At 35.3% G+C, this 27,276-nt stretch overlaps 1 protein-coding gene across 1 annotated transcript; it reads right to left on the bottom strand.

The window, feature by feature from the left end:
• Positions 1-3,580: 3,580 nt before the first annotated feature.
• LOC108366502 (ATP-dependent DNA helicase pif1-like) lies at positions 3,581-4,375 on the bottom strand. The gene has a single exon (XM_017620922.1). It carries the CDS (start codon positions 4,373-4,375, stop codon positions 3,581-3,583), a length of 795 nt encoding a protein of 264 aa, XP_017476411.1.
• Positions 4,376-27,276: the final 22,901 nt, after the last annotated feature.

Genomic DNA, 27,276 nt, shown 5'->3' with positions numbered 1-27,276 from the left:
TGAAAAATGGGTTTTATCCCTCAAGTCACTTAAAGCCAAATAATGAAAATGAAGTTGAAAGTTGGGTTTAATCCCTCGAATCACTTAAAGCTAAATATTGAAAATGAAGTTCAAAAATTGGGGTTTAATCCCTTGAATCACTTAAAGCTAAATAATGAAAATGAGTAAAAAAAATGGTTAAATCACTTAAAGCTAAATAATGAAAATGAATCACTTAAAGTTAAATATTGAAAATGAATCTGAAAAGTGGCTTTAATGCCTTGGATCACTTAAAGTTAAATAATGAAAATAGATTTGAAAAATTGCTTTAATGCCTTGAGTCACTTAAAGCTAAGAAAAAATGAGAATGACGTTGAAAAATAGGTTTAATACCTCAAATCCCTTAAAGCTAAATAATGAAATTTAATTTTGAAAGTCACCTAGAGCTAAATGATCAAAATGAATTTGTAAGTCACTTATAGCAAAATAATGAAAATGAATTTGAAATTCGTTTAATTACTAATTTTAAAGTGTCGCAAAAATTTAAAGTTTGAATTTGAATGTTACTCCTCTAAATTTGAATTTGAGAATATTTTTTTAAAAGAATTAAAGGCAAAAGTTAAATGTGAATATATATATCATGTTCTTAAACTCTAACTAAACGAACCGCAAGTCGCTGATGCTAATCCTTCGCAGCAGTCTGAGCTTGATGTTGTTCCTCCGCCGCAGTCACATGTTGTTATATTTTACGATGTTGCTCGGTTGTGTGCCGCTATTTTGTTGGCGTGGGTGCAATTAGCGGTGCAATTTTGCCGCTAATTATTTTCTACAGTTGCTGGATGCGTGGCTTCGTCAGGCGCCGTTTCACTTATGTATATGTGCGTACTACGCTGCCGTTGTTCGTGGTAGCAGGGCTTTTTGTCGTACCTTGTACAGTTTGCCAATGTGCAAAATGCCATTTTCGGTGGTGATAGCGGACTCATGCAGTACTGCTGCTGCTGGTGTTTGCACGGTTTACCGTTGTGTGGGAAAAAACAGCACACAAAAATGCAACAACGTATTATAAGGCGTTACACGGCTTATGCAGTACTGCCGCCCGCTACGGTCCACTGAGATGAAATTTTGCCCATCCACCGTACTGTGCTGTACAAAATAGTGTTTGCTAGTCGCCCCTGCCGTTCAGGGCGCTAGGCAAACTGTTTCCTTCTAGCGCGTATATTCACGCACACACTATGTAAATGACACTCGCTTACCCCAGAACCTGGAATCTTCTGATGCTTCCCGAGTCTTTTTGATGGTTTCTCTATCGGCCGCAGTAAATCTGCCTGTTCTCCTTGGGATTGGCCGGTGGTTTTCTTTGCACGGTACGATCTGCTTTAGTTCGCTCAAGAATTTAGCTTAAAAAACGCTGGATGCAAAAAATTGTTAGATGAGTTTAACTTTGTTTCGCGTGCAAAACTACTTCCGATTGAAAAAGCGGGTTTTTAGACTTTTGTCAAAAATATTTTATTAAATTTACTTTTAACATAAATCTTATACTACGTTCAAATTGACGAGCTAAACATGTTAAATGGGTTTGGACCAGTTAAGTGAACAAAACATGTTCATAAACAAGTTAAATTGCATGCAATTGTTGTTGGAAAATTGAACCAGTTAAATCATTTAACTCGTTTGAAAACCAGTTCAGCGCAGAGTTGTATCAGAAAGCTTTCTGCTCCGACCAATCAGAAAGACCCAAAAGCTTTCATTGGACACGCCAACGTTCCAAAAGTTTATATTCTGAAAAATATTAAAAATAAAAAATTATCAAAAAATATCAAAATTGTATGCATGTCTGCCCGCCAAAAAAGAGGCCAAGGCGGTAATTAGTTATTTCCCAAGAGGTCTCATCGAACGCAGAGATAAATAGTGCATACGAACTAAACATTTTGAAGTCTCTAAGTTATACGTATGCGTTAATATCATGAAGCAGACATTCGCACAAAACAAATTGAAACACAATAACTTGATTTTGAATATTTTTTTTTAATTCTTATTGGTAATCAAACAACCGTCAAAGTTAACTCCAAATGTTCAATGTGGACGATTGTGTTTTCCAAAAAGCTCTTTTTCATTTAACAAGTTAAATGGGGCCAATTTGAACGTAATATTACACAACTGAATGGCTTGACGGCGTATGTATCATTAAAATTTAACGTTCGTTTTTTTACTCGTTTTGTTTACCTGTGAAACGTATGTTCCAACTGCGCTACCAACATTACGACGGCGCTGAATAGTGCTGCCGTATTGTTAACGATGCCATTCAGTGTTGCCATGTTGGTGCTTTTGGAGCTAGATTTAGCTCTTTATTTTTCCATTTAGCTCCGAAAATTGGGTTTTAGCTCCTAGCTCTTTCTTTAGCTCTTTTCAAATTTATCTAGCACTTTTTTAGCTCCAGAAAGTTTTAGTTGTATTTGGTATATATAAGCCAAAACTTAAGCGTTGATAAAATGGAAAATTTCGAGATGCAGTGTATCCACCATAAACTCTTGGATCTAGGTTAAAGAATTCAAAAATTAATTAGAAGAAAATCCTTTTTCTTATAGCGCGGATTTTGTTTACCTCACTAACTTTACCTTTAAAAGCTTAAATAAATGTCAAGATAACCTGAAAACACAACCAACTACTTTTTAACACTGCAAAAATTCATAATATGAATTTGATGGTACTTTGCGAACCCCCGTAATATACTTTTAGGAGTTTAAAGTTAACACAATACAACAATACGACAGTTACGACACCGTTGTGAATACCTAATGTGACCAACCGTACTTCTTTCGGAAGTAGAGTACTTATTTTTGCGCTCTTGTACTTCGTACTTTGAAGTACAGTCAAATGTACTTCTTTGCAAAATTTTGTACTTCAGGAGGGCGATTCTGTAACCAGTTAGCGACAATTTTCGGATCGCTATCGCACTTTTTGACGCATGATATAAATGTTTTTGCGTTTGTTTCTCCCTTCTTCTGGATGATCGTCACATGGCCTAGGCGATAAATTCGTTTAAACCATTAAAGTCGCCGGGGACCGATAGCATCACACCTGCGCAACTGCAAAGGGCTCTGAAGGTGTCGTGCAATTGGTTGGATCCTATTTATGTGAACTGCGTGAGGCCCGGGTACGTCCCCAAGGCTTGGAGGGTAGTCAGTGTTGCTTTCATCCCGAAGGCCGGAAAAGGCTCTGATGTTTCCCGTAGGGATTTTAGGCCTATCAGTCTCTTCGTTTTTGCTAAAAACGTTAGAGAGACTGCCTTCGTACTGCCTTAATCGCTTACAATACAAATTAATATAATATCTTTATCTACATTAAATACAACACAGATAAAATATAGGTGGTCAAGTTTTCTTATTATGATGTTACTTATAATAGTTTACAAATATTAAAAAGCTACAAATTAGTTAAAAAATATTGTACACTTGATGTTGCTCAAAAATAGTCACGTCACAACAATTACATACTTACAAAAAAAAGTTTGTCTAAAATACTGGCTATTTATAAGGTTTCAATTTGATATTGACACACACACAGTTACGATACACTCTGTTAATCAATTTAAAGCTTTCTGTTAAACTATATTTTTTGTTTTGTTTTGTGGTGCGTAAATAAACAAAGATGAAGGTTTTCCGACGCGCGAACACGCGACGTATAATTGTCCATGCGCGAAACAGGGAAACTCCAAGTTGATTCCGCAAACTTCCAACGACTGGCCCTGGGATTTATTAATGGTCATCGCAAAGGCCAGACGCACGGGAAATTGTAGACGTTTAAAATCGAATGGTAAATGCGTTGGAATCATCGGTATACGCGGGATCAAGACATCCTCTCCTTTGTATTTTCCCTTTATGATTGTTGCCTCAATGACGTTTTTCATTATCTTTTTCACAGTCAGTCTTGTTCCGTTGCACAGTCGAGGTTGATTAATGTTACGCAGCATGATGACAACTGATCCTACTTTTAACTGCAAATTGTGAGGTGGTAGTCCTGCCAATTCCAGTGAATTTAAAAACTCCGTCGGATAGTTAACTACGTCATCCTGGTTTATAACGGTATCGACTGATTTGAAGGAAACCAACTGTCCCGGAAGAAAATTCTGAATGGTCGCATTGAGATCATCGACATCTTTATTTTTCGCCGCCAATATTGCTCGTTCACCCAGCCAATTACGGTTATTGAACTGATGCGCTATATCTGGAAAAACACGCTGAATAAGCTCTTCTTTTGAGTGTGTGATGTGACAGAAATCTGTGGGTAATGTGATGAATCCGGTCGAGGTGTCCATTGGGACTTTACCATTTCCAATGTCTAACAACTGCTTCGAAAACACATTTGCAGTTTCATCTTGTTGCAAAAATACTCGCATGTTAGTTGTTAATTGCAGTGTCTTTACGTGCCGCCACAAATTTGATGATTTTAGGCATGCGTTTAGTTCATCAGCAACAGTTGTGGAATAACTGGAAGAGTCTGACGAAAATCACCTGACAACAGAATCATGGCCCCACCAAAAATATCTTGGTTGTCACGAAGATCTTTCAACGTTCTGTCCAGTGCCTCCAGTGACCTCTTATGGGCCATTGTGCATTCGTCCCAAACAATCAATTTGCATACCTGTAGGATCTTGGCCATTGCGCTATTTTTGGCGATGTTGCAAATTGGTGTTTCATTGATTTGCATGTTCAATGGTAACTTCAAGGCAGAATGTGCAGTTCGCCCGCCTTCTAGCAGAGTCGCAGCTATTCCAGATGAAGCCAGCGCTAGAGCTACATCATTTTGCGATCTGATCCTCGCCAAAAGCAATGAAATTAAGAAAGTTTTCCCGGTCCCTCCGGGAGCATCAAGGAAGTAAAGTCCACCAGATCCACTGTTCACAGCTTCTATCAAAGTGTCGTACGCAATTCTTTGCTGTTGATTTAATTGTGGCACATTTGTGCGAACTGTTTCGGCCAATGCTTTAGTGTCATACTGTTGATCTCTTTGCAGCTCGTGGTTTAATGCGTCGTGCATATGACGATTGGGTGCTGTCATCCCCAAACACGACAATACTTTATTTGCCATCAATAAACACATATCTTCTATCATGATCAATGTCTCATTGTAAATTTCTGCAGTCATTTGTAGTGTAGAATTCAAAGTTTGACGGCGTTCACGATGCAAAACATCCTCAGACATGTCATCCCTATACTTAACCCACAAATTGTTTGGATTCGAGGGGAAACATGTCGATATGATAATCGCAAACAATGTACGAATTTGATGTGGCGATGAAGATATTACGGAATCCTTGATCGTATCATCCCAGTGCGAATCGTTCTCGAGTAAATGTAATAGTCGACATGCCTCACGGTAAGTCGCACACAGATTTCCATTAACTGTTCTCAGTTGTTGAAACGATGTCGGACCACGAACATTCACTAACAACAACCGCAGATAATAACATTCATCGTTATTTGGATGTACTGTGTAGATGCGACCCAGAGCGTCTGAAACAAATATATTTGGATGTCCTTCAACTGGTGTTCCTTGTTTTCGACGCTGAAACGATTTTGATGATGCATTCCATGTGTAATAGCGTGGCATATCAGCATACAGCAAAGTGCGAGCAAAATCATCAGTTTGGCAAACTGTGAAGAAACTTGTTAATGTTGTCATCGGTGGACATGCCGCTCTGTCTGCCGCGTTCCCTTCATTAAAATATACTCGTTGTCCATTTTCTAAATGCACTGCTAAATGGAATGAAAACTCCGCAAGGTCCATGTATCATGTGTTTGGTAACTACTGCATGCAATTTTGGGTCAACTGTTTCATCTGGAATTTCAGCTGAAATTATGGAATCAATCTCATCGGGCCTTATTTTGTCCACTAACCAGACTAAAATGTGCGCATGTGGCAGACCACGCTTTTGCCATTCTACAGAGTACATCCAACAACGAACTTGGCCATACACGCGATGCTTTATGAAGAAATTCATTAGAGATTTCAATTTTTGTTTGAAAACTCTGGCAGTGATGTCATGTCTATCAACTGGTGTTTGGCTATGTAGCAATTCCCTCTTGATTTCGGACCATTGTGGGTTACAGGTGAATGTAACAAATAAGTCTTGGCGGCCATAATGCCTAACATATGGCATAGCATCTTGAGCATATTCGTGCATGTGGCGCGGGCTTCCTATGTAAGTGGCTGGCAAAATTGTCATTCTTCCCAGATTATTCACATTGCCATCAGCATTTATAGCATCGCGGAGATGAATGTATTCCTCTGATCGAAACTGTCGTTGGTTCAAACGGATGTATGTCAATCGTTCAGTCTCAATTTTGACATACATGTCAACTGCAAACTGATGGAAAAGCCGTCGACACATCAAAATATGATTTACTTCACCTTCACGGATCATGAGTCTGTATGAATAAAAATTCATAGCACTAACTTTTTTGTTGGTTTCAGCACCTGTTACTTGATTAACCATTTTTATATTAAAATGGTATCCATCTTCCCCCTGCCAGAAGATCAAAGCATATTGTAACGCATCATAAGTCCTGTGTGTTTCAGATACACGTTTCAAATAATTATCCCGACGATGAAGCACAATATCGCTAGATTGTAAATTTTCTCCGACAATGACAACAGCCACTTCGTCAATGGTGGGCGAATTAAACCTCCATGTGTGTTCAACGGCAGGTGTTTTGTCAGCTCGAATGACAATATTATGGCTGTCGGATGGCATCCGATCCAATGCTATTTTGAACATGTTTACTAAATTGTTGTTCTGAAGAAGAAACATTTGTAATCCTTGGACAATGGTTCTCTTCACTGTTGGATTATGAGCACATCGCTTATCAACTTCCGCATCTGAATTGCCCATAAAATAAATTTGTAAAAATTGATAATCTGCATCTTGTAGTGGTAACAGCGCCCCCAGTAAGTGATAAATTTTGTCCTTGTATCTGTAATTTTTAAAGATTTGCCAAATAATTATATCTGATACATATTCCAATACAAACTTGAATATACAAAAAACTATTATGGTATAATACCTCGAAGGTGGGCATGAAATTGTCCTGTACAATATGTGTTGCGCCAAATGATGTCATCTGGAAACAGGTGTTATATTTTTGAATGTTGGCCAAGAAGTGTTTAGAATCATTTCCCATCCCAGAAACTAAAGAGCGTAAGGGGTCTGGTGGTGGGACCAATTGTGGCAATTTTACTTTGCCCCCAGCACAACATAATCCAGTAGATTCACCACTGTATTTTAACGCCTTACAATATTTACAAATCATTGTCATTTCCCCAATTGTTACCGATTTGTCGGCATAATAATCTATTGCCGGATCATAGTGGAATGCAGCTCGTTCCAGGATCACAGGAGCACTGCGTCTGCGGGATCTCTCAATTTCATTATGTCGTGCTCGCTGTTGTTGTGTTTGATGTGCATGAACTCGTCGCATTCTAAGCCTATCTACTTCATTGTCACTCATTAAAGAACGCAATTCAGACATAGCAATACGACTATTTTCTCGATCTGTCGCTCTCTGGTCATCAGTGCGGTTAGCACGTGAGGTAGCTCTTCGCACATTTGATTGACTGCGACGACCTAAGTCAGGTCGTGTTCTCCTCGGCATCGTAAACAAAGTAAGAAAGTTCTCGCGCACTTAGCGATAAGGTGTCACTATCACAAAAGATCAAAAAAACAGAGCACGTAACTTGAAATATCACTATCACAAAGGATCACCGAAGTAAAGAATGTTCTCGCGCACGTAGCGGTAACCGTCACTCACAAAGATAGAAGGATGCACTATTTGTCATAAGAGGAATCCACCGACATAAAGGATCGATCTATTTGTTGGTTGTCAAATGTCAAATATTGTGGTCGCGTTCATAAATTTAATTTGCGACAAAATTTAAAATTTTTCAATCTACATAAAATTAATCTGACAGATAGTAAACAACTGAAGTTAAAATCAATGATAATCGACCATTCCTATTTCTAAGGAAAAACAAAGTTGTTGTTTTTATTAGATTCCTAGCATTTTTATCATATTTACTCACCTCCTAAACCTTCCCTGGACTTCCACAAATAATTCAAGACTAAAATTAGCCAAATCGGTCCAGCCGTTCTCGAGTTTTAGCGAGACTAACGAACAGCAATTCATTTTTATATATATAGATAATATATGTAGCTGAAAACACACAAACATACATATGTACACTAAGTAAACAAACTGGAGATTTATAGTAAATTAACTAAAAATAAACTCAACAAACGTTGTGCTTAATAAATTTACTCACTTTTTCGTTGTATACTAGCATTAATAATAAAATTTGCAATAACTCAAAAATGCCATATTTTGTTTCTTTATTTACAATCATGTGTTTGTGATCAGCTGATTTTCTTACTTGCAAGTTTTCGCTGGTACAATTTTTTTCAGCAGAAATTTCCAGCTCTCTATCACATCTTGCTCTCTCAATTTTCCCAACTTTGCAAGTTTTTAGGGTACAAGAATGCAAAACCAGTAAAAGTTTTCTAAAACGTTTGATAGTTTTGGATACGAGTACACTCCTTTCTAGGCAACAGTTATTAACTGAATTAGGCGAACAAATCGAGCGGTTTCAACAGCTTGCGAAGGTTGCTTGGATATAAATTTCCTGACACAGTATTAGCTGAAATTTGTTGGTGGAGAAGTACGAAGAGTGAATTTATAAAATACATGCATGTGTATGAAATTGATGACAACATTTTTGTTGTTTTTATCTTTAATTTTATAATAAAAAAAAGCCCGGTAATCGCGACAACCTCGGTTATCGCAACAGCCACTGATTCTTATCTGTCGCTATTACCGAGGGTATACTACACGGAGAGAAATGCTTGGGATAACGTGTCAATTTCACTATTGTTACTAAGATATTTCATGCGATATCCATTTGTGATAGCCACGGTAACAAATCATATTTCTACTCCATAAAAATTCAGATGATCCCTGAACAATATTGTTTTGTTCTAGCTTTATTGATATGGGAGACCGATTTATGGATGTCGTATCAATATTAAATGTTTTACTATACCAATATCATATTAACGAGCAATTTCAGTTAGTTACCTCCTTCTCGCTTTTTTGCTTATGCTAGACTATAAATCGAAATTTGTTCGTTTTTGTACTATTGCTATCTGCCTCTTGCAACAGCGAACCATATTCAGTGGCAGTGCTTCAAGCAGCAGCAATACCTATTGAACCTACGCGATAGAGATTGTCGATATTACTGACCATCGTTTTTTACCGATAGTATTGATGAACCATATCGATATATGGATATCGAATTTATTTATTTTACATATGTACATAAAAACATACAAACAGTATGTCGGATTATATAATAAGAAAGGGGGTTTGAAGTTGTTCATAAAATAACATTTCAATAAAATTATTCAATCCTTGAATAAAGAAATTCATTTTTTCAATAAAATACATATAAGTAATAGGCATATCTAACTCGAACTTTAAAAATGTAGATGGTTTCTTAAACGCCGGTCTACATAGAACTTTCGCACTGGCTTTGGCGTTGGCGCTCGTTTGACAGGACGCACGTTAAAAGTTTGCTTGCTACAATGAAAGCTTGGCAGCGAAAGCTTTGGCCACTAAATTAACATACTAACGACAAATAAATTAATATTTCATATCAATAATTGAATGAAAAATTATATTTCTTGCCTGTATTTGATTAACAAAGAAAAATATTTCACAAAGTTTTATTAATATGCATCAGCTGACGAAGTACGCATGCGAAAATATGAGAGTTGGCCACCTTTCAGCTTTGTGTTGCGTTGGACGGCTGCATTTTAATTCATTTTTTCATAGTCAGCTGTTGATGCGACGCCAACGGGCGCGTTCATAAGACGTAGCTGTTGCCTAACCGTTTGCTATTTATCTTAGAAACGCACAGTTGAGTAGTTCCGTTCAGCTCAACAGTTGGGAGCTTTCCGCCATTTTTTCCAGCGGAAAATTTTTACGCTACCTGAACTCAACGCGTTGGGCTTAGCCTAAACAGCTGATCGAAAAGACTTACGCCGTTTATATCAAATTTGACGCCGCTTTGTTAGGTGGCAGTTGCAAACAAATTTATTTTATTTTATATTACTGATGTGATAAAGTAACTTAAATATTTTATAATAATACTACGTTTCTAAATATATGGTTTTTAAGATGGTTGCTATATAATTATACACTGTTTAATTCATTATAACATTGAACGATTCTTTCAAAACGGCGGCAGTTCAGCGTTGAATTCTAAATACTATCGGCGCAACTATCTCTATTTATTGCAATTTCATTTGTTTACATTTTTCAGCTGTTCATTTGGCAGCATATTCATCAAGCCGTTTCTAAGACGTAATTGTTGGGTCCAACAGTTGCCAGCAGTTTCGTAGCAGTTGAGCTAAACAGCTACGTCTTATGAACGCGCCCAACGCGAACGCAACGCCAAAGTTGTATGTGGACAGGCTTAAACTTTTGTAGCCCTTTCAAAACTTCAAGAACCAACCAAAAAATTGCCATGCTGGAAAACGTCAAATGAGTTATAATTTCACCAATATTTCCTTGGAATTTATGTGTGGATTTTCAAAAAAATCAAATATTGTCGCACTTTGTTGATCATTAAGTTATACCACAGAATAACTTATACTCATGTAGAAGCTTAAGACTGAATTAGTAGTGCCATACCATAGCCATAACCACAACCATAGCAATTAAATGTTTCGATAAAACGTACGCGCAGACCTGTAAACAAGTATTGGTGCCATAATATAACACCAGAGCCATAACCATAATCGTAGGTATCTATTTAATTTTGGTTTTTCGCCATAACCATAAGCAACTCTGAAGTATTTTACTACGTTATGGCTTACGCGTTATGGTTATGGCACCTCTAATTTGGTCCTTTCTATGCCGAAAGAAATCGATTATATTAAAAAATATTGTTTGTGCAACGCTTAGCAACTAGGCAGCGCATGTCGCTTGATGGGTTCCAGCGCGGGAGCTCGCTAACAAATTTGTTCTATTATGAGATGCGTTTTCTGTAGGTTATTTATTCTGTGGCTCTACCTCTTCGATACTATCGATAGTCTGAAAACGTTGATAGCTTTTTTAAAGGAAGAACAAACCATCGATATATCGATAGTATCATCGATATTTTCCACCTCTACCACGCAAAGTAAAATTCAATCTGTTTTTGTGTTTGCTATTTAAATCACCGAATATTATTCAATTATGGACAAAATACTTGTGAAAAAGTTTAAAGAATGCGGGCTGTTAGAGTACGTGGACATTTTCGAAGGTGAGTATGAATTTGAATGTACGATTTCTGCAAGAGGTTTTCTTTAAGACTTTCAGTGGCGCACATAACCTTGAAAAGTTACATTGCGTATCTGAAAACTAAAAGAGTAGACCATTGTTTAATTGCTAAAAATATTTATAATCGTCTTCATTGCAGATGAGGAAATTTTTACCGAGATTGACTTCAAATTACTTTCAAATGAAAAAATTTAACAATTGTTTCCCTTGGTAAGTCAACGGAACAAATTCCGGGCCAGTTTTCGTGAATTCCTACATGAAATTTTAACGAAGGTAGTAAGGTTTCCATTAAGTTTTTTTTAAACTTATGTATGTGTAATATTTTTGTTTTTAAAAATCCAGGACATTAATCAAGGACGAGCAGAGAATGATGTAAGTGATTTTTATTCTTCATCCAGCGATTCAGAAAACTCGAAGAAAGCTTTGATAACAGGCACTGAAAGGGCTGGTGCGGTTATCAGAAACGAGTCGATTGATTTCAATGAATCCGATGCAGAAGCGGAACCACCAAAGAAAGCTCGAACTGAGAGTGGAAAAAAAGTATAAATATGAATTTGGCAATAACTTTCATCAAGCAAAGTAATACATTTAATCTAAATTTCAGTACCTGCTGGACCTTCTTAAACAAACTTGTGACGGAAAAATTATTATAAGTCGGTATAAAAAGAACAAAATATTGAACGACAAAACTAGGAATTCTTTTTCAAACATCATTGTTCACAACGAATTCGCCGCAAACCCCAATACAGTGTAAGTATCCTCGATTAGAAAGTCATAAATTGAGGAAAATGTACCAGCTGTCTTGTGGTACTGCCACTAAATTTAAATAAAATAGTTCACCCGAATTCATTAAAATATAAGGGACTTTAAAAGCTTAATAAATAAAAAAAAATTTGTGAGAATGTCACTTTATAAAGCTTTAAAAAACGACTTTATTTTATATGAATAAGGCAATGGCCTTATTAGCTTTTCCAATATTTTAAAAAAAGTTATAGTTTTAGCTAAGTCATATACAGTATTTTCACATAGCACTTTTTTAGTTTGCCAAAGCTCCAGAAGTCTAAAAATATCCAAAGTCTTCAATTTCTATTATAATGGCAAAGCTAATGCAATATACACGGTGTAAACGCAGTGTTAAAAGGAAATATAATTTTGTTTAAATATAGTGGCAGCGCTACAAGTCAGCTGGTAAACTTTTCTTACGCATCTCGAATTTTCGCATTATTAAAACATTGAAGTGATATGTGATATTTAGCAATATTTATTGCACATATCAGCACTAAAATAGTATAATATGTGAAAAGGTACTGAACCACAAACATCTAGTGGAGTAGTGAAGTTTTAGTTTTAACACGCGCATGTACATATATTTTCCATTTGCAGCATTTGTACTGCAAGGTTCATACAGCTGTCGCAGTCAATTAGTGAATTATTCCCGAATGAAGACAAGGTTGGTTTTCTATATTTGTTAATAATCTTAATCAAATGTTTGTTTTAATAAAACGTTTTTTAAATACCCCGAAGGAAACTTATTATATTCCTGCTCAAAGAGTAGGACTAGCACGAGATACAATATTAGCTAAAGGAAAGTTGTGGAACCAGTTTACGACGTTCAGTCGTGACCTCCGTGAGTGTTCCCTCCGCAAAATAAGGCCGACAGAGATTGAAGGAGCTACAATTGGAAGAATTCATCCGCGACTACCAGAAACACATTCAGGTTTTAAGAATTTTCACTTATAAAATTATAGTGCAGTGAAAAGTTTTAACCGCACTTCAGATATACGGATTTGGTACGAGTATAAATGTAAAGCTCCAGTACCATGGTACATACAAATGTGCATAAGAAATGCACATAATTTTGTATTTTAAATTAACAAATTATTCAAATGGTTTATGATTTTTACACCGCTTTTAAAGGTTCGGAAAATATTGCTTCACTTACTGAGTTTTTACGAACTCACCTGGAACCCTGGGCAGTTGTTACGGAGAATTGGAGAATAACCTGTTCAACGAGATTAAATCAACTTTGCAATGACACTAAGTACGAACAAATCGCCGACTATATATTAGAATACCCTGTACTCAAACAGCCACTTGGTTATAAATTGGTAATTGTCTTTTTATCAATAAGTTTCGTGTACTCGCATTAGTTATGGGCACAACGTTATGCAGTGTGAATGCAAAAACCACATATTGAAAAGTTTTTACTTTTTTTTTGTTATTTATAACTATATATAATTGTTTTTGTAAAAAATATAGTTCATTCTGAGTATAACGAAAACCACTTACATAAATCTATGTTTCAAATTTAGTGCAAAATTAAAAAAAAAAATCAACGAAATACTTTTGTACGAAAGCGCAACACAGAATGAACTATGTTTTAAAATTAAATCAAATAAAAATAAACTACATAATTAAAATTAAATACAAATAATTTCTCTAAACTTCACAATATGTGGGTGTGGTATAGTTATGATACGCAATATAATAATTCATTTATTAATTTTAGTTTGAATCTGATTTTGACACATTATATCCTGATGCTGCTAAGCGAATGATGACACACTGGACTGCTTTCAAGGAGAAAGTTCAGTTTGAAGTAAGGGACAATGAACACAAAACCATAGGTAAAACTTTCAAGGAGCGAAAATGCAGTAAAATATACATACATATGAATTTATTTAATTTATTTATCGCAGAATCAGATGCAGAAGTACTCAATGCATTTGCTGGTCTACTCCCGTCCGTGCCACTTAAAGTTCCAAAAGGTAAAGCATGGAAAGCAAGCAAACAGGATATGAAAGAGGGATTTTTGCTTCACATTAAAGTGAGTACAACATATGCGTATTAAATTATCAGCAAATTACTGTGTTTTGTATATTATTATGTATATTTCAGAGAATCCAAGACTTTGAGAAGACATTAAAATTTGTTGAAGAAAAATACTTTTCTAAAGGGATTACAGTGCAAGGATTCCCTATGGTCGTTGGGGCAGACTTGAAAACCATAGAAAGCAGCTATTTTGTGCTCGATAGAACACCGTTTTTGTTGGAAAGTCCAACCCGGGCTGTGGAAGTAGCTTTTAAGGCCTTTCATGCCTTGTATAGCCCTTACTCGACTGTAAGCTGCAGATCTTGGCTAATTTTACAAGAATCCCTCTTCGGCATCGTTGGGTATTCAGACAAGTATGCAGCATTGATGAAACAACCGGAAGTTATAAGACTTATGAGAACACTTCGTGTTTAATTTACTACAATTAATTTACTACGTATGAAGTTGATCTCAGATTTTTAAGTTTTTTATTTTTCATCGGTAAAATAATTGTAATGCGAAATGTAATGTACAAAATTGATATCGGTTTTCTAATTTTCATCGGTAACAAAAACTTTTAATGCCAAATTGACTGCAATTATTGACAGTTATCCATCAAATTAATTTGATCGTATGAAGTTGATCTCAGATTTTTAAATTTTTTAATTTTCATCAGTAAAATAATTGTAATGCGAAATGTAATGTACAAAATTGATATCGGTTTCTAATTTTCATCGGTAACAAAAACTTGTAATGCCAAATTGACTGCAATTATTGATAGTTAATCAAGTCAAATTAATTTGTTTGTATGAAATTGATATCAGATTTTTAAGTTTTCTTGTTTTTATTGGTTACAAAATTCGTCAAAATGCCACTTTGTACAGAATGCGAGATTTCATTTTCCTGCATCACGTCTCTTTTTCATCATCTCACATTGCAACACAATTCAAGACAAAACGATACTTTCAGATGTAAAGAGAGCAATTGTTATAGAACTTTTATGAGTATGACAAAGTTTCGTAAACATTTAGTAACCTTTCACGTAATTCCTATAAAATCCACACAGATTAATCGTAATTTGTCGCAACAAAAGTACATTGCCACCGAAAAATTAGAATCTTTATCTACAAAATTGGACTCACAGGATGAAACCAACACTGAACAGCCATATAATGCAAAAGATAATAATAATGACAACGGTAATGAGGGTCTTCACACAGTTTTTTTTAAATATACCGCAAAACTGTATGCTGACCACCGTTTACCTCGCATTTTTGTGCAAGAGACTATTGAATCCACTAAGCAGTTATTCGAAGAGATATTGTGCATATTGAAGAAAGATATTGAAAATGAAATGAAAAGTTCTAATATCAAACATGACTTAAAAAGAAAAATCCTTTCGAAATTTGACAACACAACACTTCCATTTACTAATTTTGCTACGGAACATTTAAGATTCAAAGCTTTTCGGGAATCGGGTTTTTTCATTAAAGCAAAAGAATACATTGTTGGCGATCGAGTAGACGATAAGTTAAATAATGGCATAATACAGAAAAAAATTGTCGAAGTCACAGCTCAATGTATTCCGATGCGAGAAACTTTGGGGAAATTTCTGAGCATACCCGGAGTTTTTAAATCTGTACACAATAATTATTGCAATCTTATGAGTAATGACAAGATAATCACAAACTTTGTTCAAGGAAAATTGTGGCGTAATAAAGTTAAATCTTTTAGTCCACATAAAATAGTTTTGCCTTTATTCCTCTATTTCGATGACTTCGAAATAAACAATCCTCTCGGAAGTCATTCAGGGATTCAGAAATTGGGTGGATTGTATTTTTCTATACCCTGTTTGCCCCCTGAAATGAATTCTTTGATCGAAAATGTTTTTGTTGCTGGTCTATGCCATTCCCAAGACAGAGTTGTTTTCAAAAATCATCGAATATTTCACATTTTCATAGATGAATTAAATTATCTGGAGTCTAAAGGCATTGAAATAGAAACAGAAAAAGGAATCCAACGCGTCTTTTTTGTGCTTGGACTTATACTGGGAGATAATTTGGGACTTAACGCAGTTTTAGGATTTTCGGAGAGTTTCAATGCTAATTTTTATTGCAGATTGTGCTCATTATCAAAAAGTGAGATTCAATTTGAGTCAAGAGAGAAAAAAATGCGGCTTGAATCGTACGAAAGAGATGTAATGCTAAATGATGCTAAGAAAACAGGTATAAAAGAGAGATCTGTGTGGGATGGCGTACAGTCTTTCCAGTCAGTCGAAAATTATGCTGTTTGCTTTCTGCATGATGGGTTTGAAGGTGTTTTGAAGTATGTGATGGCTCAAATACTGCATTATTATTGTTCAGAACTGAAACCCACATCTCAGCGATTAAGCATTGACGTTGTAAATGGCAGATTAAAATCATTTGATTATCTTCATAGCAATATTAGTAATAAACCACCAATTATCAGCGAAAAAGAATTGAGGAGCAAACATTTGTCGATGTCGGGTGCTGAAATGCAAAACTTTGTGTACATATTTGCAATGATAGTTGGGGATTTAGTTCCACATGATAATGTCTGGCAATTATATTTACAACTTCGAAAAATCACAGAGTTATGCTTAGCCAAAAAATTTCAGAAGGAATGTGGTAGTCTAATGCGCGTTATGGTTGAAGAATTTATTCTTATGCTTAAAGAAATATTTCCGAGAGAAAATGTGAAACCTAAACTGCATAATTGGACTCATTACGGCACTATAATGGAAGAAGCTGGCCCAATCATTGACCTTAGCACAAGCAAATTTGAATCCAAACATAAGCTAAAAAAGAAAGAAGCCAGTGCTACCACTTCTCGTGTTAATATAACGTACACACTTTGTTTGAAAGAGACTTTAGGCCTTTGTTATCGGTTTTTGAACAAACGAGGTTTAGAACCGAATAATGATTTCGGTTCGATAATTGAACATTTTGTATGTATTTCGCATTATATTATATATCCTTTATTAAAAGAATCGGTTCCTCCATCATTTGTCGGACGTCCTTGTCTCCAAGTTTGTTGGGCACAAGTAAATGGCCAAATATACCGGAAAAAATCGTGCGTGGTTATCGATGTAACAAAAGTACTTATTCTGTAGAGCCTGTATTTGGATTTGCAGAAGCTATATTGATGAACGCCCAGAATGAGTGCCTTCTCGTTTGTAAAATTGCAAATATGGTCAAATTCAATGATATGTACCATGCATACGAATTAGAAATGACTGAAATGTTTAAGTGTATACTCGTTGAAAATTTAATCGACCCGCACATAGTTATAACTGTGAAAATGGGGGATGGAAAATTGTACGGAACTGTAAGGAGTGCACTGTGATTGTATTTTAAGAATGTACTAGATTAGATAGCAAGTCATTAGACATTAAGAAATATGTAACAGCAAACATTTAAAACATTTAAATAATAATTGTAACACAATTAAAAATACAATGAAATGATAATTTGAAATAAAGTATTTTTTATACAAATGTTTTTTATATCTGTTTTCTCTGAATTAAATGGTGTATTCATATGAGTTACTAAAACGGTATGAATAATTCACGAATAAAGAGTATGGGTACTGCATCTACACTAAATTAACGTTTTATCAATATATTACATGGATACTATATTCACATTAAATGTGTGTTTTACGAATATGGAGTATTGATACCACATCTATAAGAAATTTATGCTCTATTAATGTGTGTATTGCTATATTGACAAATATTACATGGATATTATATTCACACTAAATGTGTGCTTTACGAATATGGAGTATTGATACCACATCAATGAGAAATTTATGCTCTATTAATGTGAGTATTGCTATATTGACAAATATTAGCTATTAATCCCATATGGATATCACATCCATAATTATTGATGGACAGGATTATCAATTTTTTATGGGCGCAGCATCCATATTTATGGATGTGGTATCTATAGATTTCTCTCCGTGTACATATACTTTTTTACCTTTTACTCGCCTTACCATTAATACTTGTTGCTCAAAATACCAAAATTGAGTATTAATTTTGTAAAATTTTATTAATAGGTTGCGAAAGAAAAAAATTTTATTTTTTCCAAAAACTCGAAAATTCATATCTTTAAAAAACAAAAAACACCTCTGTGAAAATTTTAGAATCTTTAAGGAACATGCAGAGGTGCCATGCAAAAACAAATTAGCTCAGAAAAATGTTAGTTTTTGATTAATAAATTTTAAAAATTTAGATATTTAGCAATTTTTTTATTTTTTTCTATTTATTTTTTTGTACATATGCATAATTTTATAGCACCTAGTATCCTTTCTAAAACGAGTCCAAGATGTTTTTTGTAGCTATAATAGCTTTTGAGATATTCAAAAAATTAACTTGAAAAACTGTTGTTTTTATTACAATTGTCGAAAATGTAAAACCAAACTTACGTCAATAAATGCTCAACCTCAACAAAAATATATAGCTCTTCATTTTAGCTACTATTAGTTGAGGGATTCACAGCGGTGTCGTAAGTGTCGTATTGTTGTGTGTCGTAAATTTTAAAAGCTTAAATAACCTGAAACCACAACCAACTACATTTTAACACTGCGAAAATTCATAATATGAATTTGATGGTACTTTGCGAACTCCCAAAATATACTTTTAGGAGTTTAAAGTTAACGCAATACCACAATACGACAGTTACGACACCGTTGTGAATACCCCAAGTGTTATTGAGCTCTTTTCAGTTCTTTTTTTTTACCGTTTTAGCTCCAAACGAAATTTTTCCCTGGCAACACTGATTCCATTGGAATACATACTTCCACAAACATACATAGTGAAACCCGCTTAAGTTCCCCCCCGCTTAAGTGCCTAACCCGCTTAAGTAACCAACATTTTTGGACACCATGAATTTTTTAATTTATTCTGAAGAAAATCCCTCTCGTAAGTACCTCCCCGCTTATGTACCTCAATTTTTCATGCCCCATTTACAATTTTACTTATAATTTTCCCCTTTTAAGTGCTCTTTTAAAATTCCTTAAAATATTTACGTATTTTGAAATTCAGTAGCAGCGCCACACACCTTCGGTAAAAAAATTCTAAAAAATCAACGGTAATTTTTAGCCACTTGAAACTTGCACATTATTGCACTAAAATTGAATGGGCTATAAAACTGTATACTCAAAAAACACTTCTGAGGAAAAAGTTTGAAATTATGATGATTTTTTTTAAGTGCTCTACAAAATCTTAAGCTTAGGTTTATATGGTATTTGTTAGGGAATGAACTGCATTTTAATTGATTGAAAAATCTTAAAAATTAATAAATAAACATAAGTGGCAAACGATATTATTTTGAATTTGGTACAAAATGATATGTCCAACTTAGACCTTGTGAACAATTTACTTCTTGTAAAAATGACATACCATTGCACTAAATATTTTTTTTTAATAAAGTTTTTCTTTACATGTTTATGTGTTTACATAATGCTACGATTTTGGTTTTAAACTATGTATACTTCATTAAATGCTGTTATTCAAGTATTTATGTAAGTTAACAAGAAGATGTAACTACATCAGTAATTATGTCCGCTTAAGTACCCGCATCGAGGTATTTAAGCGGGTGCTTTTAAGTACCCAACCCGCCTAAGTACCTCAAAAAGCTGACATTTTTCGTAAGGTACTTAAGCGGGTTTTACTGTAGTAGAACACGGTGCAGCGAACAAAGGTGGCGCCGTCAGTGGTACCGCTACTTTGGTTTTGCCGATTTTGACAGTTGTGGTAACTTGTAAATAAACCTTTGTTTACAAATCAGCGACAAAGAGAATTTTAATTCTAAGTGAAAAATCAGTTTAAATGGCGCTAATTCTCAATTTCTGAGTGATTTTTGAGTTGAAGACTGCGTAAAAACTAATAAAATACAAGTGCCGTGTGTTAAATTTCGACAGGCGTTAAGATGCGAGATGCGTAGATGGTGCAAGCGTAGCGCTGTGACGAATCGCTGCATTTTGTGTACATAGGGCACGGTAAAGCCGTTCTCGAAATGTATCCTTATTATTATATTCACAGCATTTCATCACAATGACTTCGCTTCTGCTCCAAGCATCCTCCTTTAGCAAGTTAACTAATCAATCCCACTGAGATGCTGCCGCATTTTACTGTATCAGCCTTAATTGCAAAGCAATGGAGTGCACTAAAACGTTTGCTGCAGCAGCTTCGATTGCAAATCAATCGAGTGCACTAAAACGTTCACTATTCTCTAATAGATTATGTGAAAATGCAATATTTTCGCATTAAGCTAAATTAGAACACGTTTTTCGCTGTAAAGTTAACTGTTTTGGCAGTTTCAACTCGTTTTTCTTTTCGCTTTATCCTTTGTTTACTTGTGGTACACAAATGTCAACGGCCAGGACGGCGCAATCTTGTATTCTATCATTCTTGGTAGTAGATACCAGAGACCGGCAAACGAAGATGATTTTGTGACTATATGCCTGCTCACATTAAAAACGGGCAATGAACGAACACCAGCGCATAGCGTACAGTGCTTGCAAATACAGCCACCACAAGTGAACGATACCAGAGAACTTATAGCGTTTTCTTTTCTCAAAAAATGTTCTGCACTTTTATATGGGAACTCTTGCTTTGCTTTGCCCTGAAACCTGAGAAAATGTTGCATTCTTTATATGAGAATGAAACAGAAAATGTACTACTCCATCACAATTTATTTATAGAACTTAATAAAGCTGAATTATTCACTTGGCCTGTAAGTCTTTAACAATTTTAAAGCAAAACACTTATTTCTGATAGGGAAAATAATTGAATTTTTACAAGATTAAACTAAAAATCAACCATGCAACTCTCGCCCTCACGTTTATTTGAGGGCAGAAAAGGCAGCACTTTCACCGGATCAGAGCGCAACCTGCCGAGAAAAGAACATGACGCCTTGTGAAAGGGCTGAGAAAAGAACTTGAAAATGTGACAGCGCTAACACAAGGCAGAATAAGTGCAGCCTTTTTTCGAGAAAAGAAAACGCTATTAGAAATATATAATTAACTAACATGTATATGAACCCTGTAGTGAAAAGCTGAACCAGTATGCACAAATTCCAGTTCATGAACTATTATTTAAGGATAAAAGTCATACCAGTTCGTTATGGACTATACTATTATTAGTTCATTAACTAGTATGTGCTAAAGCGACGGCCTACCATTTCGGCGATTTCGAACAACTTATGCGATCAGCGACATCTGTCTTAGAATAGGCACAACCAAAACTAANTAATTATACCAGTTCTCCGCAGTGAAATGCCAAACCAGCCAGTATAAATACTAGTTCATTAACTAGTATGTGCTAAAGCGACGGCCTACCATTTCGGCGATTTCGAACAACTTATGCGATCAGCGACATCTGTCTTAGAATAGGCACAACCAAAACTAAAATGCGGTTAATTGCTTTCATCGTAAATGTTGGCTGTGGCGTCGAGTGAGGACTACCGATTCTGGTTCTGAGATCTAAGGTTCGAGTGGNCGGCCTACCATTTCGGCGATTTCGAACAACTTATGCGATCAGCGACATCTGTCTTTGAATAGGCACAACCAAAACTAAAATGCGGTTAATTGCTTTCATCGTAAATGTCGGCTGTGGCGTCGAGTGAAGACTACCGATTCTGGTTCTGAGATCTCAGGTTCGAGTGCGCGTGGAGGTTGTTAAAGTAAAGTAAGTGAATTAATTTCAATAATTATTTCAATTTAAATATACAATAAAAGTTGTACATAAATTAAATTTGAGTTGGAAAAACCTAAATACTCAAATACCATAAAAAATTAAAAGAAATAATTTTTCTTTTTAAAACAATTAATAATAAAAATTACACAAGACATAAATGAAAAAAAATAATAATAAAAAAAAATTAAAAAATTCGCTCACTGAGATTCGAACTCGNTTCCACAGGTTTTAGTCCGAAGTTCAAAGGAACAGACTATATGTAGACTGCATGCAACGATAACTGGTAGATATTTTAACAGTTGCGAGAAGACCAAAAGCAAACGAAGGTGCATCTGTTTGAAGCTTACAGTCAATCATACAAGCATACATTTATATACATATACCAACATACATACATACATATGTATAATCAGAGAACTTAGATAGATAGAGAAGGTGCAAATTTTTGGAACGTAAAATTGTTTGGCTGAAAAATAAATCCATGGAATATCACCACACCGCGATTAACATTTCAACAAGATAACAGAGAAAAATGTAAATTTCGGTTATGATAATTAGTCTGTTCCTTTGAACTTCGGACTAAAACCTGTGGAACTGTCAAACTACAATTTTACGCTCTCAAATGAGAGTAAAAGGAGAACAGATGCAGAAGTGCATAGGAACGCAAAAAGCACTATTTCCTGTAAAAACGTCAGACGGTTTGTTTACATGTCATTGGTACTACACTGATTTGGCTGAAATATCACTAAATAATTATTAAAATCTATACATATTCAAATATTTCGTTGTTTACTTCCATTTTTTAACAAATATAAGGTTCTTTGCTTTCACCGCTTTCTGTTTTTGTTTGCACATGTAAATCAGCTGATCGTTTGACACTTTTCATGAACTTACAGGAAAAAAATCTCCGGACTAAATCCTGTAACTTCTGACTAGGAACAGTTGCTCATTTACTCTCTCAAATGTGTTCCCACTTACAGGTTTTGTGTCAATAGGAACGACTTCCTGTAAGTTCTGACTAAATCCTGTAAACCGGACTGCTATTGGAACAGACTAAATGTTATATTTGTTGCAAGTGTCTGGCTATGTGTTGCTAGGTTGCAGGTGAATGCAGAAACATATTCATGCATATTTTTTTTATAAAATTAAATAAATTAATATGGTTAAATTATATTAAATATACTTTTATATTAGTTGAAATTGCTGATTTGCATATCTGCATGACCATTTGTTAAATATAATTTATTCAGTAGTTAATATTGCTAAAAACTTAAAAAGCATCTGTTCATGCTCGCTTCTTGTACGAGTATTATATTATGTAAATAGTAAAAATGCATGTTAGTTAAAAAAATTGGTAAAAAATGCATGTTATTGATAGTTTTGATTTATTACAAAAAAAAAGAAAATTGTTTATATTATTTAGTTATGTATTGTTCGAAGATACATATGTATGTATGTATGTGCATGTGCTAATAAATACATATCTACATTTGTGAAAATTATCAGAGGAATTATGTACACATGCAATTGGCAAACTATTTGGTGATTTGCCGTCGGTATTTCAAAGGGGCTTTTGGTCGAAAAATCGGCTTTTTCTTTTTCATCGGTTCTTATGGTAGCTTCTATGCTTCGTATTTTAAATGCAATACACCGCAGTTTTCTAGCTGCCTTAGTTTTTTTCACAAAGTCACTTTAAACATGGACACATTGACAAAAAAATGTACAAATGCAATGCACTTGTGAACTTCAAAGTGGTTTTCTTGAAAAGTTATTTTTGAGTTTAATGAACATTTATTTTGTGCAAATGTGTTGCATGATCATTTTCCACTGCACTCGTATTATATGTAATTAATGGGGCATATTCATAGTCAAAATAAAGTCAACTCTAAAGTTAGTTACAGATTTTTGACTTAATTTTCAATAGAAAATCTGTAAAAAGCTGCAACTAAGTTTAGAGTCGACTTTATTTCTCACGCATGCGCATACGGATGTATGTGTGTACTTACATATGCACTACATATGTAAAAATGCACATACTCCAAAATCATTTATGCATTGATAACGTTCCCCTCTATGTACATATGTGTACATACATACATAAACAACATCGAAAATCATTTATTGATAACGTTCTTACACATGCACATACTATTACATACATATAATAACTTTTACAAATACTTGCAAATTACCGCAGGATTAAAACGCAGGTGTACAATCCAAAATAGCTTCTTTGCTATATTTAATCCAATTATATTATTTAGTATATAATAAACGATTGGCTGAATACTTAGCGATAGAGATTAAGGTTTGCGATGCGTGTTTCTCGGAAATCAGGAACAAAAAGGGGAGATCTAAAGCGGAAGCTATTCATACATCAAAATATTTATGCCAAAACAAATGTCAAACAAGTACAATATGTTGCCACTTAGTATTAAGAAAGCATATCCGCAACACTCCCTCTTGCTTTCTTTAATTACTAATTAATTACAATTCGCAATACCTAAATCATTTACAAACCTAAAAAACTTGTCTTTTGTGAGTGCTTTTGTCAAAACATCCGCTGTCTGATTTTTGGATTCCACAAACTTCACATCAATAACGCCTTGGTTTAGCATATCGCAGGTGTAAAAGTATTGCACGTCTATATGTTTTGTTCGCTTCGAGGCCTCAGGCTTCTTGACGAGAGAAATAGCTTGTTGATTGTCGCACCACAATGGAGTAGGGCCAACTTGATGTACGCCCATGTCCAGTGAAAGTTTTCGTAACCATTTGACAGTTTTAGTTGCCGAACACATGGCTATGAATTCTGCTTCAGTCGTTGAAGTCGCAGTCACGGACTGTTTGCGTGAGCTCCAACACACGGCACCACCATTCAATATACCAGCCCAGCCAGTTGTACTTCGGCGAGTATCTATATCACCAGCCCAATCAGAATCGCAGTACATTGTAAGCTGCGTAGAAAAAGAATTAAGTGGAAATGATAAACCATGATTAGTTGAACCCTTAAGATATTTGAAAATTCGTTTAACTGCTTGCCAATGAACAGTCGTAGGCTTTTCGACGTATCGGCTTAAAACACCAACAACGTACGCAATGTCGGGACGTGTGCATACCATCAAATACATTACAGATCCGATTGCTTCTCTATAGGGAAATTCCACTTTCTTATTGGAGTCAACTGCAGAGGACGATAACTTCATTCCAGGCTCTGCAGGCGTTGGTGAAGGTGAACAATTGATATGGTTAAATCGCTCTAAAATTTTCTTCGTATACACACTTTGAAATATATTTAAAACATTTTTCTTCTCATCCTTTTTTAATTGTAATCCAACAAAATATTCCGCTTCATTATATGTGATTTCAAACTCATTTTTCAAAGAATGCAATAAATTATTTATAACTTCGCAATCCTTTCCACATATTAAACCATCGTCAGCGTATAGAGCTAAAAATACTACAGTGTCAGATGAATTGTAGGTAAAAACACAAGCATCAGCTGTTGTCTGCATGAAACCGAATTGCAACAAGAAATTTACTATTCTCTTGTTCCACTGACGAGACGCCTGTTTTAATCCATACAGACCTTTCTGCAGATGGCAAACATAATCATCCTTTTCGAAACCGTATGGTTGTTCCATATAAATGGTTTCTTCTAGATATCCATGCAAGAAGGCAGTTTTAACATCGAATTGGATCATATTCATATTTTCGGCAGCTGCTATCGACAAAATAAAGCGAATCGAGTCGTACCTTGCGACCGGTGAATAAATCTCGTCATAATCTATACCTCTCTTCTGAGAGCAACCACGAACCACTAACCGCGCTTTATATTTGTCAATTTTCCCATTGCATTTGTATTTTATTTTAAATACCCACTGATTTGTTATAACATGCATGTTAGGTTCACGTGGTATTAATTTCCAAGTTTTGTTTTTATTTAGTGAATCGATTTCGTCTCTAATGGCGTTCAACCAGTTTGGGCGATCATTTGATGCTAATGCTTCTTCTAAGCTTTTTGGGTCGACTTCAGCCACGCAAAGATCACCACGTATTATTTCTTCGCTATTATATTGTTGTAATTTACTTGTTTGTCTTGTGTTGTATGGACTGCGGGTCATTGGCGCGCTCGTGCTTTTTACCTGAACATTATTTTCTTCTTCGTTGTGATTTTCTTCTTGATTTTGATTCTCACCTTTTTTGTTTGTCACAACTTCAATTACTTCATTTACTTGCTGCTTATGTTTCTCATCGAAGATCACGTCTCTCCGAATCAACAAACGTTTACACGATGGTTCGTACACACGGTAGGCCTTACTATCGTCATTGTAACCTACCATAATGCATTTAATGGAGTTTTTCTCCCATTTGGAACGTTGGTCTTTGGGTACATGAACATATGTTTCACTTCCAAAAATTTTAAGATGCGCGAGAGTTGGTTTTCTGTTGAACCACTTTTCGTACAGTGTGTGAGCTCCAATAACTTCTGATGATGTTCTGTTCTTTAGATAAACTGCCGTGTTCATAGCTTCTGCCCAAAGGTGAAGCGGTAGTTGACGGTCATGTAGCATAGCTTTAGCACTTTCAATCACGGTTCGGTTCTGTCTCTCAATAAAACCATTTTGCTCCGGTGCTCGCGGTGTAGTAACTTCATGTTTTATTTTGTGGTTCGACAAATATTTTCTAACATCGTCGTTGCAAAATTCTAGCCCACCATCCGAACGCAATCGCTTTACAACATGGCCATCTGATTGTACCTCCGCGAAAAACTTCTTTAAGTTTTGTAAAACTTCTGTTTTATGTTTGAGAAAATATACAAATGAATATCTAGAGAAATCGTATTTTAGAAGCATGAAATAATTTGCACCACCAAGTGACGGAGTACTCATCTTTCCGCATAAATCTACGTGGAACGTTTCACCAGCCACACTTGCGCGCTTTGCTCCTGATTTTGGGAACGTCTAGCGATGCTGTTTTCCATAGACACAGCCCTCACAAAAAGGAATTTCGATCGGAAAACTGTCTACTTTAATGTCATTTACCATCTTATTTTTAATCATTTGTTTTAGAGTTTTAAAGTTAACATGGCCTAAACCTCGATGCCAAAGTTCAAGAGTTTCTGTCGATGCCACATTAAGCGAATGTTCTGCGGGTCGAATGTTCATTTTATACAGCCTATTGTCCCGAACACCTTCAGCGATTATTTTAGAATCTTTCATGAATAGAACGCGCTTCGTCCCTTCCTCAAACACTGCTCGCATGCCTTTTTCTGTGGCTCTTGAGACAGACAAAAAATTTCTGTCAAGATCTGGAGCTAGCAAGACGTCTTTAATTGTGATCGTCGTTCCTTGTTTATTGTTTATTTGCACATCTATATCGCCT

The sequence above is a fragment of the Rhagoletis zephyria genome, unplaced genomic scaffold (assembly GCF_001687245.7).
Source record: "Rhagoletis zephyria isolate East Lansing unplaced genomic scaffold, Rhagoletis_zephyria_1.1 Rzeph_scaffold_02291, whole genome shotgun sequence".
Taxonomy (NCBI): domain Eukaryota; kingdom Metazoa; phylum Arthropoda; class Insecta; order Diptera; family Tephritidae; genus Rhagoletis; species Rhagoletis zephyria.
The sequence above is the reverse complement of the archived record's forward strand: the minus strand, read 5'-3'. Positions and strand labels throughout refer to the sequence as shown.